Source organism: Kogia breviceps, chromosome 4, assembly GCF_026419965.1.
Source record: "Kogia breviceps isolate mKogBre1 chromosome 4, mKogBre1 haplotype 1, whole genome shotgun sequence".
Classification (NCBI taxonomy): Eukaryota; Metazoa; Chordata; class Mammalia; order Artiodactyla; family Physeteridae; genus Kogia; species Kogia breviceps.
The window spans coordinates 87,736,780-87,757,067 of NC_081313.1; the positions used below are offsets into that span (position 1 = coordinate 87,736,780).

Consider the following 20,288-nt stretch of genomic DNA (forward strand, 5'->3'; position numbering starts at 1 on the left):
AGAGATTAAGTTGTCCAAAGTCCCACAGATAGTAAAGTGAAGGATGTAGAATTTGAAAACCTAGTGGTTTGACAGTAGTGCTCACCAATTTAACCTCTGTCATAAAGCTCCACACCAGTGTCTCTTGCTTTATTACTTAAATACAGGAAAGGCCTTTCAGTAACCACTTCGTAGAAGTTTAGGTGAGGAGGGCTGGAAGAAGAAGTGATGGGAACTTGGCTAAAATGAGGTTGAGAGATAACCTCTGAATTTCAGCTGATGTGTTTTTCCCTGTTTCAATTACCAGCAATAATCAGGAGAGGGTTGTAAAAATGTGTTTTAAAGTATTCCTGTGTGGAAATCACTGGAAGAAACTGTTTTATCAGCAAAAGGAACAAGATGCTGATACTTCAAGTGAAGGACTTAAGTGCAGATTTCAGAGCCCCAGCCATACTCTCTCCCCATTTTTCATCTCCCCTTTCTCTCAGCCGCGCATGGCGTTGCGGGCTGTTCGGGTAATGGTTATGTCTCCCACGATCTATAGGACTGCACGATCTGATACAGTCAGACCACTCCTGTCTTATTAGGAGAGAAAGTTTTGTTTTGTTTTTTTTCACTTTATTTTCTTTGATAAGGCATACTTTGCAATATTCAGTTTTGGCCATGGGCAATCTGGAAACAGCTGTGGATACATTGTAGGGAGTGGGGAGTCCCTGCAGGTACACACTTTGTTTCATGGCTGAATTGCTACCCAAACAGTCCTGGACACAATGCCCCACAAATTATTTTTCCCTTAAACTGATTTTTCCAGTTAGTTCTGTATATTAGTTACAGAGTCCTATATTATTTTCCCGTAGGGCTTTCCTGCTCATGATTCCTAAACAAGCTGATAAAAAACTCCATTTTCCCCACAGAAATCTTTATGTTGTTGAGGCTTTCTCTTACCATAATTACTTCCTGAAAAATGCAGTGGTCAATTCTTCCTGAATATTTTTACATCAAAATGGGCACATAAAACTTGGCCCTTGAGATTTCAAGGTTGCAAAGCAGATTCCTGGCTTTAAAGAGCTGACTGGTTGCTATTACTTGCTCTCTGTATTAACTTCTCTTTGATTTCATTCAATCTCTTTACCATTTCAATGAGGAACTCTATGCAAAAACAAGGATTTCTTATGACCTGAAGAAATCTTTTTTTATGAAAAAAAAATCATCTGTTTCATTCCTCCACTAACTACTTCAGGAATTAGGCCAGGTGAGGAGAAAGGTCTTGGCAGTGGCAGTTTGATGAGAAATGAATTAATTTGATTATTTCCATGGTGTGGATCAATAATAGTCAGCCTCCACAGAGGTCGCTGGCCTGAAGGCAGCTGGATAATCAATAGGATCACACAGAGGTGCTCTCCTCCCCCAGCAGCCTCTCTGATCTTTTCTGGGTGGACTCTTCACGCCTGTGTAATTCTAATTTATGTCAACTAGAAATCAAAGAAATTCCAAGAGGCTTTGGTCATAAGACATTGGGGTGGACCTTTCAAAATCTATTTATGTCTATTCCTTAAAAATGTGTCCCCCACGGCCCTCCTGGCGCCTCTACAGGCCAAGGAGAGGTAGCTTCCCAGCAGAAGGACTGCTACCTGCTCTGGGCAAAGGCAGAGGAACGCAGTTAGGTAAATTGAGGTACCCTTTCTCCCTCCTATTGACAACTCCGCAGAAACATAAGAACTAATAAGCGTTTTAAGCAAAATGCTTTGCCAAGAGTGGCTCCCTCAATAACGCTCTTTGATGATACCCCAGACGCTGGCATTTTCAAATCAAATGAACAGTGTATAAAATTAGTTCTGCATGAAGTTAAAAAAAAAAGTAGAAAGTGAAAGGGAGCTTTTAAAAGCTCCAGCATTTCTTCATCCAACTGCTTTTCACAAGCATTTGGCATTTGAGAATTGTTACATTTATGATGCTATTTGCTGCTCATAATTCAGGCCCTCTGTCTCCAAACTTCTGTATTAACACTCGCTGCAGAGGTTTCCACCACATTTTATCACTGAGGTTTCCCAAGCCAGCCAGGCTGCCTCTGGTGAGGTCTGGTTTCTCAGCCAATACCATGCCACTGGGCTCCCTCCCTTTTCATCAACCTTGTTACCCCAAACATTTTTCATTAACATTGAACATTGTATTTCCATTTGCCCTACAGCTTTCCCAGGAATTTTTTTTCTGTTTGTCCTTTTTAGTTTTGTTCTCCATCCAAACTGCCATGTAAGAAGTGAGAAAAATATCATATTAGTAGAAGAAACAGATCTGTATAGAATCTAGAATTCACTGAAGTTGTGAAAATGATTTCTATGACCAAAGCCACTGACTGTCTGTAATTGTGGAAAGCAGAAAAAACATACTGCTCTCATTAGACAGTCCCGTTGGTTATACAAGTACTTTTAACTAAATCACCAAATAAATGCGTGTTAAGTTGATAGGTGATTTCGGGTCAACTCTAATTCCCAAGGTCAAGTAAGCCTTTGAACAGTCTTTAAGAATATAAGTTCACCCCAATTCATCAAAGCCGTCTCACACAGCGTTTTCTTCTCTGGGTTCTTACAATGCACTAAAGTTTAGGAGATTAAGTGGCGTCGGCTTCAAAACCGAAAGTAATGCCTCTAACGTGCTTATCCATCCAGCAATTGGAAAAGCTACTCAAACAGGGGTTTCTTAATGCGTTTCCTAATTTTACAAGCGCGCGGGGAACACTGAATTTGTCTAACGGCTGGAGGACTACTTCCTAGGAGTCACCAATGTTGCAGCCAAATTTACTGCTGTTTAGCTTAGACACTGACTGATAATCTAAATACATGTTGCTTTCATCTGCAAAGAATACATTTAATGTTTCTTATCTGTTCTTTGTCTACCCAATGAAAAAGGGAGAAAAAGAAAAAACACTTTTTTTTCTACAACAAATACCATGCATTTTGTTACTTAATTCTTCAGAAGCTCAAATGAGGAAAAAAGCAGATGTTTGGTATAGCTTCCAAATCAGATATAAGTGGCCCCAAATGAAAGAAAATATAATTCGCCTTCAATATTTCTGAGAACCCCAGAATTGCAGGACACAAACCCTGGGACACACAGATATCACAAACCCCATCTCTCTCCAACACAGGGATACGACTTGCAACATGCCTGACAAGGGGGCTAGTTGTGGAAACCAGTGAGGTCTCTTACCCCCTCCTTTAGCTCCAGTTGGTGTGCAGAGGGGAAAGAGAACTCAAATGAACAAGTTTTTAGTGGTTAGCAGATTAGGTTAAGGTACAAGGAGAAGACTAATAGGTCCAAATTAATTTTGTTCTTTAATTCTTTGTTGGCACAGATGATCACGTTGAGACAGACAGTGGCTCTTTGTCTCTGTATCCTAATCGTAATTTCACTGTTTCCTGTTTCTGTTCTTCTATTCTTTCTCCATTATTTTTCTTATCCTAGTCACTAGACCACCAGGGAGCCACACCTCCATTATTCTCCTTAATACTTTCTTTTTGTTTCCTTACCTATTTGAATTGTTTTATCTTCAACTCACCCTTTTCTCCCACTGCAAATCTTTCTTCAGCATTATGCCTGGATGAGTAAGTTGATTCCAAATACACTGTCCCACAGAGGCATTAGTTTTCCTTCGTAAAGTGTGTTGAAAATGTAATTATTGACATATTTATGTAGAAGATAATAATCTTAAATTTAAGTGAGAAAAAAGTAAAAGGGCAACATCTTCTTTAATCTGAGTTAATTTCTTTCTTCTTTTTTAAAATTTCCTTTCAAAATGGCAGGCAATACAGTTTTTTTCTCATTTGGAAATTCAAATATCAAAACACAGGTTAATATAATGATGATGATAAGAATAATCATTAACACTGAGCATTTTATATATAACATGCTTTACTCTAAGGGCTTGATATATGCTCACTCATTTGAATGCTCGTGGCATTTCCACAATTATCATCCTCATAGTAAATGACGAAACAGAGAGGTTAAATAACTGCCCAAGATGACACTAAGTGCAGAGCCCAGATCTGAACCTGAACTCTGGCTCCAGAGTCCATATCCTCAGCTACTAACTTCTTTTCTTTGCTACTCATATCTTCCTTTGAATCTTGATAACTTTAAAATGTGGAGATGGACAGTGTAATACAAATGTCAAAGACAGAATAGTTACTCACTCTAGATCTCCAACCAACTAAATCAACCCGCAGGCTTTTAAGTGCAAGGCTTTACATGCACTTTGTGTGTGGTTTGGAAACTTCTTCTGTCCTCACAGAACTTCCCGTGTTTGGTCCTGAGCTGCCTTAAGTCTGAGGATGCCAGACGGCAGGGCTGGGCCATGCTGCAGCAGGCTGTGGTCGGATGGCTGGGTGCGAGAGCAGCAGGCTGGTTGGAGAAAGGATTCAGAGGCCACCTGAGGAAAGGGCTAAAACCCTCAGGAATATCACTCATCAAAACTGCCTTCTGGGGCTTCCCTGGTGGCGCAGTGGTTGAGAGTCCGCCTGCCGATGCAGGGGACACGGGTTCGTGCCCCGGTCCAGGAAGATCCCACATGCCGCGGAGTGGCTGGGCCCGTGAGCCATGGCCGCTGAGCCTGCGTGTCCGGAGCCTGTGCTCCGCAACGGGAGAGGCCACAACAGTGAGAGGCCCGCATACCGCAAAAAAACAAAAGATACATTTTGAATGCATATATTTTGGCATCCTTGCTTAGGTAGTTCTCATGTAGCAATTCCTTCTGGTGACGCTGAGAAGCTCTGCTGTCACTGTTTAGTGTTTCTAGAACACTCTGCCTACTGTGGACCCTTTTATCTGTTTTAAAAGAAGTCATTTTAAAGTGACAGGGTTAGTAGCAGTGTTAGGTTAGTTAGCAGTGAAATCTGATGGAGACTTGCAACCCCTGGGTCTCCGCTGTTGCTTAGTAACAAAGTCAGTCAGCTTTCTAGGCTGGACTTAGAATATATAATAAAATCTCTCTAAACATAACTAACTGGCAAAGGTCTAGTATAAGTTGGGATTGTAAAGCATATGGAGAAAAGAACTAGGTCAATTAACAAAAATGACAAACATCTTGGGCCATTCTTCTTATTTGCCCCCAGATTTGCTACATTTAGAAAATGCATGTCCTTTGAGAGGCATCCATATTTAGTTTCACTCTCATTTGCTGGATTTGCTAGATTTGTCCCTAATCACCAATTGTAAAAGTAGCACACATGTGTAAATCATTACATGATGCCAGCACTTTCGGAGCAAGTATCTGAGGTGGGTCTTTTCCAAGGAAGTATCCCCTTGCCTGGAGATAGCCCTCAGGGTTTGCCACAGGCACTGGACACAGACTTGAAGATCTGGGGTAAAGTCTTGGAGGAGTGGCCTTGGGCCAGTGCCTGGTCTTTCTGAGCCTCTATTTTCTCTCCTTCACAATACAAATGATTACTTCCTAGACTTGTTATAGGGGAAAACATAAAAGTGACAAAGGGGGAGGCACCTCTCTAATGCCTGGTTATCAATTCAGGTTTTGATCATCTTTAGTAAATGCAGCACAATTTCTCAAACTCATGCTCACATCTCTGGCCAGCTCCACTGACCTTCCATGGGGCCTCTGGGACCGTTTCTCATCATGTGTGAGAAGAGGTGCCTGAAAAGTGGAGAGAGGCAAATTCCCACATAACATTCCCTCACTGGCCCTTTTTTGCCCCCATATGGCCAGAATACATAGATGTTGGGCACTGAAATCGCACACTTCAGATTGCGACAAAACAATTTGGCACTGTGCTTTCCATCTTACTGTTGTAGGAAACTTGGAACCCAGAACAAAATTTTACTGTTAGACCGTGCACATTGCAGTGTGCCATGCAAACATTTTTAATTGTGGTCCATAGACTTATGGATAGGAAGCCAAAATCTAAGCTGAGCATGTGTATGATTGTTTTTTCTTTCTGCATAAGCACGAAATTCATTTTTAAACAGAGAAATTCAAAAATAATCTCAGATTAAGTTTAGAAAACCGGGCAACTTACAGTGTAATGGTATATGCACGTGTGCGTATACAAACATATATATATAGGGAGAGAGGAAGAATATAATATCAAGCTATTAACTACAGTGATATGTAGAAAAGAAACTTGATAGGCAACTCTTACTTTATCGCATCTCATCAGCCCCAAATATCTTAGAGACTTGCTGCTCTGTGCAATCAGTGTGGCTCCTTGGTCTGTAATTTCTTTACACCATCCAACATCCACAGTCTCTATTGTCATGCTGTATCGCCCAATGGCTATCAGTGCTGCAGGGAGGGACAAAGGGGAAGAAAGCAAGCATAAATGTTAGCAGGGTAAGGGATCTCTATCTCATTATAACTATTTCTCTCATTTCCTCACTAAATTTGTTCCTGAAATGTTGTGTGTAAATGAATGTTTTGTAAACGAAATTCAATTTAAAATGCTTTAGGAAAGCTTGCCCTATGACAAACCCTTTCACAAAGTGAATAATCATTCCATAATTTCCCTTTCATTGGAACACAACATTTTATCAGTTTTACTCATTACAAGGTTATCTGTACTTCCAAACATTCGTATCTGCAGAAGGCATAAATTAAAGTGAATTACACATATATTGTTACAGAAAACCCTAAGCAGTAATTAAATTTTACCCAAGATAACTTTAATACTTTTAAAAAAGAAAAACCCATGTAAACACCATTTTGAGGTGTGTTATACTGCATATGAATTTCTTTACCAATTGGCTTTTTGTTTTCCATCTGTTCATGATCTGTAAAATGTAAGAGTATATAACATTTTTCACATTAGTCCTTCTTGGGACTGCTAGGAATTAAACGTACATTATACATAGAGTTGAATTTAACTGGTGCTATGCTAGAGCACAATAAAGGGAATGCATTTGTTATGGGGAATTTCCTCACCATATCAAAAGTCTCCCTTCTATTAACATATGAAATGAAGCCTGTCATCTGAACATTATGACATTATCTCTAGTCTTCTTGACTGTTTAGCACTGTACCACTACTGACGTGCAGACGCTTAGCCCATAATCTATGATGTGTACTACTTATCACTGCAAAGCTCCATAACCCATCTCCCTGTCAGAGCAACCAGTCGGTGAATTTGGCTCTCTGCTACAGACTTCTGATTAAATAGACGTGCACACTTATACCTCTGCAGCACAGGAAAACAGATTTCAATACCTCCAGCCAGAAAAAGTTTACGGTGCATTGGTTTGTAAATGAAAACAATGCCAAAAATGTTAAAAAGGAATAATAAATTGTTTGCTAATTATTTCCTCATTCTAAGATAGGATGAGTTTATTTCTGTGACATTAAAAGCAGATGATATTTTCCAATTGATTAGATTGATAAGAGCAGAGTGAATTACTCATGTAAATAAACATTAACTCTTTTTTCACTTTAATTTTTTTTGTACAGCAGGTTCTTAGTACTTATCTGTTTTATACATATCAGTGTATATATGTCAATCCCAATCTCCCAGTTCATCCCACCACCCCATCCCACCTCCACCCCTGCTTTCCCCCCTTGGTGTCCATACGTTTGTTCTCTACATCTGTGTCTCTATTTCTGCCTTGCAAGCTGGTTCATTTGTACCATTTTTCTGGATTCCACATATATGCTTTAATATATGATATTTGTTTTTCTCTTTCTGACTTACTTATAGCTCGCAGAAAAAAAACACCTGGCAAAATCTCTTTGCTAATTACCTAAGTAATTATTTTTAAATTAGAAAACTCATGCCCATGCATTCAAGTATTGACGCACTCCTAAGTAGCCAGATATTTAAAGTTTATAAAAACAATAATCATGATCCCAGTGTTTTCCAGTAAAAATGCTATAAAGGAAGAAAAAAAATTCCTGGAAGTTCCTCATGTTATCAATTTGTTGATGTTCTCATCTGTGCACATGCTATTTTGGCATTTAGTTTTTCAAGGAGGTGGGGCGGGGCAGGGGAAATCCGCAAAGGTTTGCTGAATGGTCTGAGTGATATTTTCATGTTGTATAAGCAATATCCCAGGTTAATCCCATCGGTGTTCCTGACCTAAGAAACTATTGTTATCTCTGATATTGTCATAAATTTCATTGGTTATGATATCTTGAGGATCTTGTATGATCAAAGTAGAAGGTGCAAAAAGAAATTCCTTTCAATACAGTGTTCAAACTGTGATTTCAAAAGATGGAGCACAAGATGCAGGATGACCTCACATTACTGGATAGCGTATTTTTACTGAGGTTTGAGACTAGAATGTGAAAGCCCTGCACTATCCAGAAATCAGTAAATCAAGTGATCTGCGGAGTTTCCAGAGGCTGCTTGATAAGCAAATGAAGAGTTAACAGCTACTAATTCCAGATGCTAAAATCACGGGTGTTTGGTATTTTCCTTTTTTTTCTCTTTCTTGTCCAAATTAAAACAAACAGTAAATAAGAAAACTGAAGATAAATCAAGGTATTCAGTTTTTGTTTTGCCATAGTTCTATTTACTGAAGTAAGAATTAAATTTTATTTTTCCTTAACTCATTCATTTACTCAACAAACACCTCACGAGCACTCACTCTAGAGCATTTTTCTCCAATACGTATTGACTATCCATGTGCTAGGCATTGGGCTAAGAATTTTAGATGCATTATCTCATTTAATCCTCACAGCAACCTTACAAAGTCTTATTGGTAGTTCCATTTTAAAGATCAGGAAACTGAGTCACAGAATGATGGAACACCTTTCCCTGTATCACAAGATAGTAAGTGGGGAGTAGATAGTAAGCTGAGAGCCAGGTCTCAGTCCTGGCTGCACATCAGATCTACTAGTTCAGAACCATGGGCCCAGGCACCTGGCAATTCCAACATGCTGCACTGCCAGCGTATGGAACTGTGGTGTGACACACATGGCCTGTGCTCTGTCATAGGGACAGAAAGGTTCACAGAAAGAGCTCAGAGGTCAGTTCAGTGGGAATGTCGGGGGGGAGGGTTGGGTGGAAATGAGGAACAACCAAGTAAACAGTTACAACACAATGCTCATCCCCCATCTCTCCCCATCCCTAACTTCTCACTTTTCAGATCTTGAGTCAAAGGTCGAACCGATCGCCCTGTCATTTTCTGATATTGGAAAAGTTACTATTTATTTGTTCAGTTATGTACTTTTTTTGCAGCTCACTTCTCCCATTAGAATGACGGATTTCCTATTCACTGTTGTATCCCCAGCATCTAGCGTACACCTGGTACAGCATCAGTTCTTAAAAATATTAGTTGAACACGCCAATGACTATAATGTGGTTAGGTCTATTATGGAGGCATGCCAAGGGGCATGCGAGCCCCTCACACTTCAGGGGAGGAGAGAGATCACGGGAGCCCTCATGGAAGAGTTAAGCTGGGTCTTGAGGGATGAGTAAGGATTCTCCAGAAAAACAAATGCGTGAGGGCTACTATGTCGGGCTAAGGAAATAGTATATGTAAGGGCAGAGAGATGTGAAAGGACTGGGGAACTGCAGGTCATTCCGTGTGGCTGAATGCGGCTGAAATAAAAACAAGTATAAGGAAGTGGCAGATTTATTCCAGAAATATTCATTCCATGATTAGTAGCACTGGGGTTGGCATAAGACATACAAGGAGTAGCAAAAATAAGCAGAGTCCTTGATGTCATGAAGCCCGTATTCTAGAAGGAGAGAGAGATGTGAAGTGGACACAAAAGTATATATAATTCTAAATTGTAACAGATTTTTTGAAGGAAATGGAATGATCATTGTAAGAATGACATTTAGATGGCACCAGGGAGAGTCTTCCTGGTGAAGTTACTTTTAATCCCTCCAACAGCACTTGCAAAAACAATACCCATGGTAGAGGTAAGAAAACTAAGGTTAAATACCTCACTAAGGTCCCATGCCTATTAAGTGGCAAAACCAGGGTGCAAATGGAGATAGTTTGGCTCCAAAGCCAGGGCTCATTCTTTCGCAGCAGCAGCATCCAGGGTGGTAGATGAGCCTGTGTATGTTCAGAATGTATTTCCCTTTACCTCCATTCAAAATTTAAACACTACTGCTCATAGGTAGCCAAGTATTTACCCTGTGACTATAAAACAGGGTCCAAGAGTATCTTTAAATCCCGAAATATATACTGAGTAATTTACCTCTCTGTGAATATATCCTACCTTTGGATATATTTTTTTTAATTGTTTTTCATGAGCTAGATGTGGTAGAGTCCCAAATTCATTTCCGGCCTCACTACTTAGTAGATATTGACCTCAGGATGACATTTAACTTTCCTGAGTCTCAGCTTCCTCACCTGCACAACAGGGATGCTGACTCTATGTCCTGTCTACTTCACAGGGTTGGTCTGAGGTTCAAATGAGATAATACAAGTAAGGGACTTTGCACTACATAAATGTACTACATAAATAAAATATCGATTTATTTGATAGTTTCCCATGCCATTCTACAGTGGTGCAGTTGATTTAAAATGAAAAGACTTGAAAGAGTTTTGAAAAATAAGAAGCTCTGGGCAAATGGGACCATTATATAAATACTTAGTCATTATGTCACTGCTAGAGTTCTTGAATTGCCTGCTCTCCATTGGTGATCACGAACTTACAGACTGCACCTGGGATGATAGGGCTGTAAATGGAATATATGATTACTACCTTCACTAGGGGCTGTTGACACATTATAATGGTATTTATTAAGCCTTGAAAAGGGATAAATTATGCAAGACTAATTCCTTATCCCAATGCAATTTTAATGCACTTTTAAATGTGCTAAGTGTAACTAATAAAGTTAAATTTTAAAAAGTTACACAAATTCAAAGCTGTAATTAAGAAACATATGATGATCAAGGATATACATTAACTCACTAAAAGATGTTTCCATAGGCATACAGAGTGACTGAAAGACACGAGCATATACGTAGTTAATTTTGACGAAGAAACTCCATTTCTAGGAATCTATCCTGAAAATATACTTCTAATTATACAAAATTACACATATACAAGTTTATTCATTAAAGCGTTGATTGTAATTGCAAAATACTGGAAACAGCCCCTAATGCCCATACATAGGAGAGTGGTTAAATAAACTATGCTACATCCTCACAGTTGAACACTATGCAGCTTTTAAAAAAAAAAATAATGGGGGAAGATCACTAGGAACTTCCAAATCAATCAGTGAAAAAACCAAAGGGCAAAAAAGAGTTTACACGATGTGCTTACCACCATCCAAAAGACAATGCAATTAAAAAAACAAACAAAAACAAAAGCATGAATCTGCTCACTTGTGAAAAAAGAATATGGGAAAGACACACCAGAAACTACAGAGACTGTTTAACTATAGGGGGTTGCTGGGAAAGGGGAGAAAAGAAGGGGGCATGGAATGTGGGGGCGGGGAGTGAGGGGGACAAACACTTCTTAGACTCTCTCTTTGGCTATAGCTTTGACTCTCTGAGCCATAGTAATGCTTTACATACTTCCCAAAATAAATAATGAAAATCAGCCAGGATGGGGAACCCGAAGTGGAATACCAACAGTAACAAATGAACCTAACTGTGTTACATATGAACAACATGGCCCCAACAAATAATATAACCACACCAAAGGGGATGGGAATTAAGAATTAAGTGGCTTCGGAAAACACGATTTCGACTGGATATCGTAAAGTGAAAACCAAAAAGAACTGTCAGCAAATACTGCACTATAGTTAGGAAATCTATTTCTCACAGGGGTGTGAGTTAGCAATTCAGTAACTACTTTACGCATAATCTAGGATTATAAATAATGACAGCCAGTCTTCACTGTTAGGGAAAGAAGTTACAAATAAGAAAAGGGGGGAGCTTATAATGAACCTTGTGGTATTGAACTGGAATCAGAGATATTAGAATGAACTCATGGTATTTTATACACACATTACAGATAAATACATGTAGAAATAATAAATATGATGTATGTGCATGCATGCATGGCTTACTATACATACATACATTTCCTAGCTCTTTCTGCTGAGAGCAAGCAGGAGCAAGGATACCCCAGTAGCAATGATCTACTAGCACCCAGATCTTAGTTTTTAAGTATCATTCTCCAATAAAGTGAATAAAAGGAATCAAGGCTTCTTAGAAAAATGGTTGATTCCAGAACTGGGGCCGGGAAAATAGACAATGATTCTGGGATATCTTGTTATCATAGAAAAAAGAAGTGCTTAAAAAAGAGTGAGGGTACATCAAAAAGACAGAGGATCCAATCAGAAAGAGCTGCCAATGGCCACAGTTGGAACAATTAGAGCAGCAAAATAACTAATGATAGTACTGGATTATAATTCAGAAAACTGAATAAGCATTCACAGATTCATACTGATATAAATAAATAAATTGCCAAGGAAGGGCACCTTACAGAAGAATTCCAATTAATAAATGTATACGGAATGAGGGAAATTTAAAAAAAAAAAACGTTATCAGGCAAAGACTAGAGTAATAATTATTGCAGGAAAGATCCACCAATGGGTGCTAAAATCAGTGAGTGAAAGTTTGAGGTGAAACAGAATATTGGCATAGTGCCAAAGATATTTATCAACTATCGAAAATTGTAACTTTATAGTGGAGAGACCCAGCAGACACCACCTTACCCAAATGATCAAGGTTAACATCACCAGTAATAACATATAGAGATTTAATGTATCGTCTGATCACTTCTGCATTACTCTCACCAAAATGAATAATTTCAATCTACTCATAAGAAAACATCACACAAACCCAAAGTGAGAAACATTCTATATATAATTCACCAGTACTCATCAAAAGAGTCAAGATAATGGAGTGTAAGAAAAGAATGAGGAACTGTCACAGATTAGAGGAGGCTGAGGAGACATGACAACTAAATACAATGCAGGATCCTGGATTGAATCCTGGACCAGACAAGGAAATTAGGGAAAAACCTGGTGAAATTCAAGTAAGATTTGTAACTTAGTTAATCTTGTTGTTTCAAGTTAATTTCCTAGTTTGATAATTGTACTGTGGTTATATGTCATCAACATTAGAGGTAGCTGGATGAAAAGTATACATGAACTCTCTACTATTTTTGCAACTTTTCTGTAATTCTAAAATTGCTTGAAAGCAAAGAGAAAAAAACATGGATAAGTTAATAAGAGATACCAAGTGAATGAACTAAGTAGAGGACTAAAATTTTCTAAGTGAAAGCAGGTATTATTTTTACACTGTAAGATCTGTTATATAAATGTTAGGACTAAAAATACATTTTTTCCTCATAGGAGAAAGATTAGTCCTATGAGTGCACCAACAAGTGACCTGCATGTGCCATTTTGTCCTTTCCAGTTCTATCATCTGCTGTAGATCTATGTACCTGTAATAAAATCAGAAGAAATGCCCTAGTGCATGAAAGAATCAGGGTTAAAATTTAACAGTAGGATTAACATCTTTCATGTAATACTTGGATAAAAGCCATTTGCAAAGAAATTTCTTGGCACGGATACAGAGAGATAAATATGAAAAGTGCTCTTCTTTGTGGAAGCCACAGAAGCCCCCAAAACAAAGGAACGGCGCTTTCAGAGACACTTGCTGTTGCGTCACGGTCCCTGCAAAGGCTCCCTCTACCCCACAGGGACTACAGCAGTGGCTCCTAACCCTGGCAGCTCAGGAGAATCACAGGTGCCTAAAAAAAGTACAGATGCCCGAGTCCCACCCCTGGAGATTCTGATTCAGGAGAAGCTATAAAAGCTCCTGTGATCCAAATGTGAAGTCAAGGCTGAGAACCACTGGAACAGAGTAACCTACAACTCCAGCAAAGTCAGTCAACTAAAAACAAAAGAACTCATTTTTAAGGATATAAATAACTTATGTGTTCTGATATTTTAAAACAACTTTGCCTCTCAAACAGTTATGACTTCTTGTACATAATCCAATGCTCTTAATCCCTTTATTTCTAATTTATAGCCTTAATTCCACTTTTAAACATTATTCTGTTCCTCCCATTATTATGTAGCAAGCCCAACAGTGACTACACCCTATATTTTTCCAAGTTGTCCTTTTTTGTAAATATTTTTCTTTATTTCACTGCACTTACTTATATTTCTAATGCTGTACTTATCAGAGTTTGTTTCACATTAGAATTATTTATCAACATGCCCATCTTCCCCAAGACTGTAAAATCTTTGAAGCAGTAAACATGGAGAGTGTTTTACGAGGACCCCTGAATCTCTGAAAATCAACTATCACTCATTTTTTATAGTTTTAATATATTTTTTGGAAGTATAACATACATGTAGAAAATTACACAAATCCTCAAGGTACAAGTTGATGAATTTTGACAAAGTTAACATAGCTGTGTAACAGTATCTGGACTGAGAAACAGAGCATGAACAGAACCCCTAAAGCACCCTCACCCCCAACTCCAGTCACTACTATTCCCTCAAAAGGATAACCACTATCTTGACTTCCCATCACACAGATTAGTATTCTTGTTTTTGAACTTCATACAAAGAGTCAAACACCCAACACACTTGTTTCTGGTTTTTTAGCTGTCCATCATGTTAATGAGATTCATCTACATTGCTATGTGTACTGGTGGTTTGTTCATTCTCAATGCTGAAACGTATTCCATTCTACTCTAGATGGACATTTGGGCTGTTTCCACTTTTTGGCTATTAGGTATAACACTGCTATGAACATTAGCACACATGTCTTTGTGTGAATATATGTTCTCACTTCATTTGGGTAAATACCTAAGAGTGGGATTTCTGGGTCATATGGTTAAATTTATGCTTAACTTCCTAAGAAACTGCCAAAATGTTTTCCAAAGTGGCTATACAATCTTACATTCCCACCAGCAGCATATGAAAGTTCCAGTGACACCACATCCTTACCAATACTTGGTAATGTCTGTCTCTTTGATTACAGCTACTCTAGTAGGTATGAAGTGGTGCCTGATTGGAGGTTTTAATTTTCATTTCCCTAAGCACTAATGATTTTGTGCATTTTTTCATGGTATCATACATTTTTAAAAAATCCTAGTTTAGTGCCTCTATCCTTGCAAGTACTCAGTAGATATTTATTAAATTAAATTGATGAAGAGGAAAAGCACATAGATAATTTTTCTATTATTAGACTATAGCAGAGAACTAGCTTTCTAGACAACAGATAATTTTCCATGTAATTTGAAGGAAACTACCAGTAAAATAAACTTAGTCTATCCTCTGGAGACATGAAAAGTCTTGAAGTTTCTTAAAATAATAAAGTAAACTCAGGGAAAAAATAAGGTTATAGATAACTTTCCAAATGCTCATTTACTTCTGGAAATTTCAGACTGTGGAGTATGCTTTACTTAGGAAGTCTAAATCTCTAAAAATCAAGTGAAAAATAAATCTGTATGAAAATTGTCCAGAAATGGTGGATAACAGAATCAAAACTCTGAATTGTGCTAGAATTTTCAAGATGCTGCACATAGGGCATTTATTTTACATAACTCTGCTTACTGAGTTCAGAATAGCAACATGCGAGTACTGTCTGACTTACAAAGGGAGCAAGCTGGCTGTGGCCCTTGACCTTACTGGGAAGAGGCTCTCCTGCCCTATACATCTTGAAACAGAAATGCAAGCAGTATTTATAGGCTGTGTCTGCTTTCCTTCCTATGAGATAAACAAGTTGGTGGAAAAGTAAAAGTTCAAGTGAAGGAAGTTTTAAAATTAAGGTCTTTTGATACATTAGGAGCAAGGATAACTATTTTTCCTGCTTTATCCCTTCTTAATTATTTTTAGTTTAATGCAGAAAGATACAAATCTGATTGAGTAAGTAGAAACTATTTCTGAATATGTGAGATCCAAAAATGTAATGAACGAGGGGTGCGTTTAGAACTAACCTCCATTTAACAGGAATCTGATCCACTACCCTGGATTTCAGTGGTGCTGTATTTGGTGGTAACCAACCCTTTGAGTGGAATGTTAGGTTCCCCTGACAATCTCCTTATTAAATTTTAGAATTTGAGATGAGGAAGAAAAAAAGCCTTACCACTCTAACATTAGCTGAGAACCTAAAGTCCCTGGTTCAATGATTCTTTTTTATTCCAGCCTGCATAAATACATACATTACTTATCAAAGAATTATGCGTCCTTTTCAAAATCCTGACATTATATTAGATTTCCTCACTTTATGAGAAGTGAATTCTGGGCTTAAATATGTTGGTTCATAGATATGGAAAAGTACATTAGTGTCTCTGTCATCTATCTGCCTTGGCCACCTTTCTGAACTGAATTTTCCACACCACTGTAAGACAGGGCATCAGTTTCAAGCAGGCGTCAGATACAAACATCTATCTGCCCCAGTGTGCAGAAAAGTAGGATGCGATTTCAGTGACTACCACTTAAGAAATACCAAGGTTAGTGACAACATATGTGTTGTCGAGCTGCCCAGTAAACATTATAAAAGTATCTTGATACTGAAGGGAAAGAAACCAAAGGAAGAAAGAACATGTGGGGATGTCAGCCGAGTGAATATATTATCTTTTCTTTCTTTCAACAAATACTAATTGAGCACCTACTATGCACCAGGAAATGTTTTAGGAGCTGGGGATAAAGAGATCAAATCCCTGCCCTCGTGGAGCTCATATTATGAATACAAATAATACTATATAATATTTTGGATGGTAATAATGCTTTGAAGAAAAATAAAGCAGGGACCAGAGGTAGGAGTGCTCTAATTTTAATTAGGATGGAAGGAGAAGGCCTCACAGAGAAAGTAACATTTGAACAAAGATCTGAAGGGGAGGGGATCAAGCCATATTGGTATCTGAGGGAAAAGCATTCTGTGCAGAGAAAACCTAGTGCCAAGTCCATGAGGTGGGAAGGTTGCTAACTTGCTCTAGAGTGAGCAAAGGAGCAAAATGGCAAGCAGTAGATTTTAGATCAAGGAGTTGATGGAAAAGGGGGTGGAGAAAATCATCTTATAGGCCAATTTAATGACATTGGCTCTCACTCTAAATGACGTGGGAATACATTGGAGAGGCAAGAACAGAAGCAGCGAAACCAATAAGGAGGCCATTGCAATTATCCAGACAAGAAGTGATAGTGGCTTGGGCCAGGGTAGCATAGTAGAGATGGAGAGGAGTTGAATTATGAATAGAATTTAAATATTGGCCCAACAATATTTGCTGATGTGGATGTGGAATGAGAGAAAGAGAACAGTCAAGAATGTCAAGAGAAAAGAAATCTTTTTGCCATTTAGATTTGAAAGAAATTTCCTACGTGGGATTTTACATAGCTGCTCTTGGCGTCCTTGTGTGTCTAAGTGTCCTTGTATTGGTAGGGATTTATTGGCTTCTTCTACTGGATATAAATTCCACTGAGAGAAGCAAAGGCCACCTTTATTCATCTTTATATCATCATTGTCTAGCATAGGGACTTTACTTGTTAGGACTCAAGGTATGTTCATTTAAATAGGGCATCTTAGATATCACAATTACAGGCACTTAAGGAAAAAAACTCAGAAAGGGGTTTTATGTGTATTCTCTAGAGTTCATATTATTCTTTTATTCTAAAAATATTTATTGAGTAGCTCTAGTATGTCAAACATTGTGACGACTGTAGGTAACTTTGGGGAGATTATAAGTAACATATATTTCCTTAAATATTTATGTATTCTAAAATGTTTAACACAAGGCAAGTTTTACTTTTATACAGGATTAAAAACCAGTTTTTAAAAAGGTGCTACTGGACACATCATTTAATTTTACCAAGGTGAAGAACTTGACATTTCCTATAATACCATTTCACTCCAACTTAGAGCTCCTTAAGGCAAACAAACACACTTACTGGTGCCAAAATTAGATATCTAAAATCATAGGAAAAAAGCAAAAAGCTATTTGTAAACTAAAACGAAACACAGAAAGTTGAGCTCAGTTATTCCTCCCTGACTATAACCAGAGCAGCTGTAACTCAGGGGCTGTTGTCCAGTGTATGGACTAGTTTAGAAACTGGCAATAATTCTTGCTGATGGGCATTTCTGCCATAAGAAGGGCAAAGTAAGTAAAAATACGAAATTCAAAGTATCTCAATCTGAGATTTTAAAGTTTACTGCAGAACTAGATTAAAATGTAGAGAACACTAAACTTTCCTATTCTTTTTGCTTTTGAGGGAGAAGAGAGAGTCCCAGCCCTGGATCCTCTTACCTGGGAGCTTGAACCATGCACACAGGTTCACACGCTCACATGTGCACACGGACACAGATGCAGACATGCAAACAAACATTTATTCCTAGGCCCTAGCCCACAGGGTAGACCTACCCTGAAGCTAATGAAGGTTAAGCTTCAGGGTCCATCATTTACATGCACCTTTACCAGGGCCTGGTCCTAGAAATGTATTCACATGGTCATATATTTTTGTAAAATCGGTTAAAGCAAGATGTTTTGCATTCATTTTCTTAAAGAGAAACACCGAACTGTACAAACCTCAGGCCCTGACTTTGTCCCTGACCCAACCCAGAATATTCTGATTCAGTGGCTTTGCAGGTGGATACCAGGAGGCTGTATCTTTTCCTGCTTCTCCATTTTTAAAAATGTCACCAAGTGATTTTGATACACAGCCAGGTTTGGAAATCACTGACAAAGGACTACATACTGATCAGTTTAATGAGTCCCTGACATCTAGGTAGTATTTCTTTCTTGAGCTTTGCCACCATTGATTGGAACATAAACCATATAACACTATGTAGTTTGGAAAAAGCTGAATATTGGCAACATTCACTTCCTCAATGCAGTGATGAATCACATAACCCTCTGTGCAGAGTAATTAACTATCCATTTGTATGTATTGGCTGTAGTGATAGAGTTTTTTCCAGGAGGAAGGAAGGGAATTTGGACATAACATTAACAGTTGTTAATACCAAGCAAATAGAGTAAATTGGATTTATTAAAAAGAGTATGTGTGTGGATTTTTTTCCCTAGGAGTTGATATAATTTGTCTAGCTTTCTAATTATAGCTAGGACAGAAAATGGCTGAACCCAGAGACCTCTCACGGTATCTAATAAACTTTTACTTACAGGGAGAACATTTCTTGGGCTGGAGAATGACAAATAATTTACTAAGCTTTTCCTGAAAGACAGCTAAAGGTGTTTCACCTATATCTAGCTGATGAATTAGCTTTAGCTAATAATCAGTGTCATGAGACAGTGAAAAAGCAGCCTGTAATTACCTTGAAAGGAATGAAGGAACAGATCTGATAAAGAAACTAAATCAGTTAATTCCTCTAGAGGCATACTGAGTGAGAGAAGCTTACTTTACTGCAAGTTTAAAGTGAGGCAGAGATGGGGGCATTGGTAGTTTTTACCTGCCCAGCATCCATTCATTCCCACTTTCTGGTAACAAACCTTCAATTTTCCTTTTCATAGGGGCAGTTTGGGAGCTGTAATCAAAGGTCCCCTCCCTTCTCCAGGCTGCAGGTGGGCATGTGCCCCAAACTTGACTAAGTACACTCACCAGCAGATATCTGAATTCTGCCTGGAATGACTTAAGAAGAAAAACAGCTGGAGTCCATGCATTCTGGGGGAGTTCCCTAAAGAGACTCTCATTAGTCCCAGCTACTTAGAGATCCCACGTGCTTATCCTTCCCAAGGCCTACCTTACTTAGTTTTTATTTTTGATTCTGGGAGTTACCCCACTTTTTTCCAATAATTTCTGTGCTTTTGTTCTTGGTTTTGTTTTCACTTAAAGTAGCCTCTGTTGGTTTCTGTTACTTGCAACCAAAGAATCTTAACTGATACAGAAGACTATGCACGGGATAGCTCAGTTATTTTCTACAATAATATGAAAACCCCAAAAGGATTCTCAACAGTGTTCAGCTGAAAGAGTCACAACAGCAGAATATATAAATATGGCTCAGTTAATAACCATTTGTTTTGTTGGTAGATGTTACTGAAAGATCTGTACTTTTTTTTTTTTTTTTTTTTTGCAGTACGCGGGCCTCTCACTGTTGTGGCCTCTCCCGTTGCGGAACACAGGCTCCGGACGCGCAGGCTCAGTGGCCATGGCTCACGGGCCCAGCCGCTCCACGGCATGTGGGATCTTCCCGGACCGGGGCACGGACCCATGTCCCCTGCATCGGCAGGCAGACTCTCAACCACTGCGCCACCAGGGAAGCCCCTGTACTCACTTTTTAAAAATTTACTTTATTTATTTTTTATTGGGGGTATAGTTGCTTTACAATATTGTGTTAGTTTCTACTGTACAGCAAAGTGAATCAGCTATATGTATACATATATCCCCTCTTTTCTGGATTTCCTTCCCATTTAGGTCACCACAGAGCAC

At 38.6% G+C, this 20,288-nt stretch overlaps 1 protein-coding gene across 2 annotated transcripts in view; it reads right to left on the reverse strand.

The window, feature by feature from the left end:
- FBXL17 (F-box and leucine rich repeat protein 17) overlaps positions 1–20,288 on the reverse strand; it is a 489,758-nt gene that overhangs the window by 16,294 nt on the left and 453,176 nt on the right. For both annotated transcript variants that reach the window (XM_059063241.2, XM_067031421.1), the window contains exon 8: positions 6,129–6,271. In XM_059063241.2, coding sequence (XP_058919224.1) covers positions 6,129–6,271 — 143 coding nt within the window. The remainder of the gene's footprint in view (positions 1–6,128; positions 6,272–20,288) is intronic.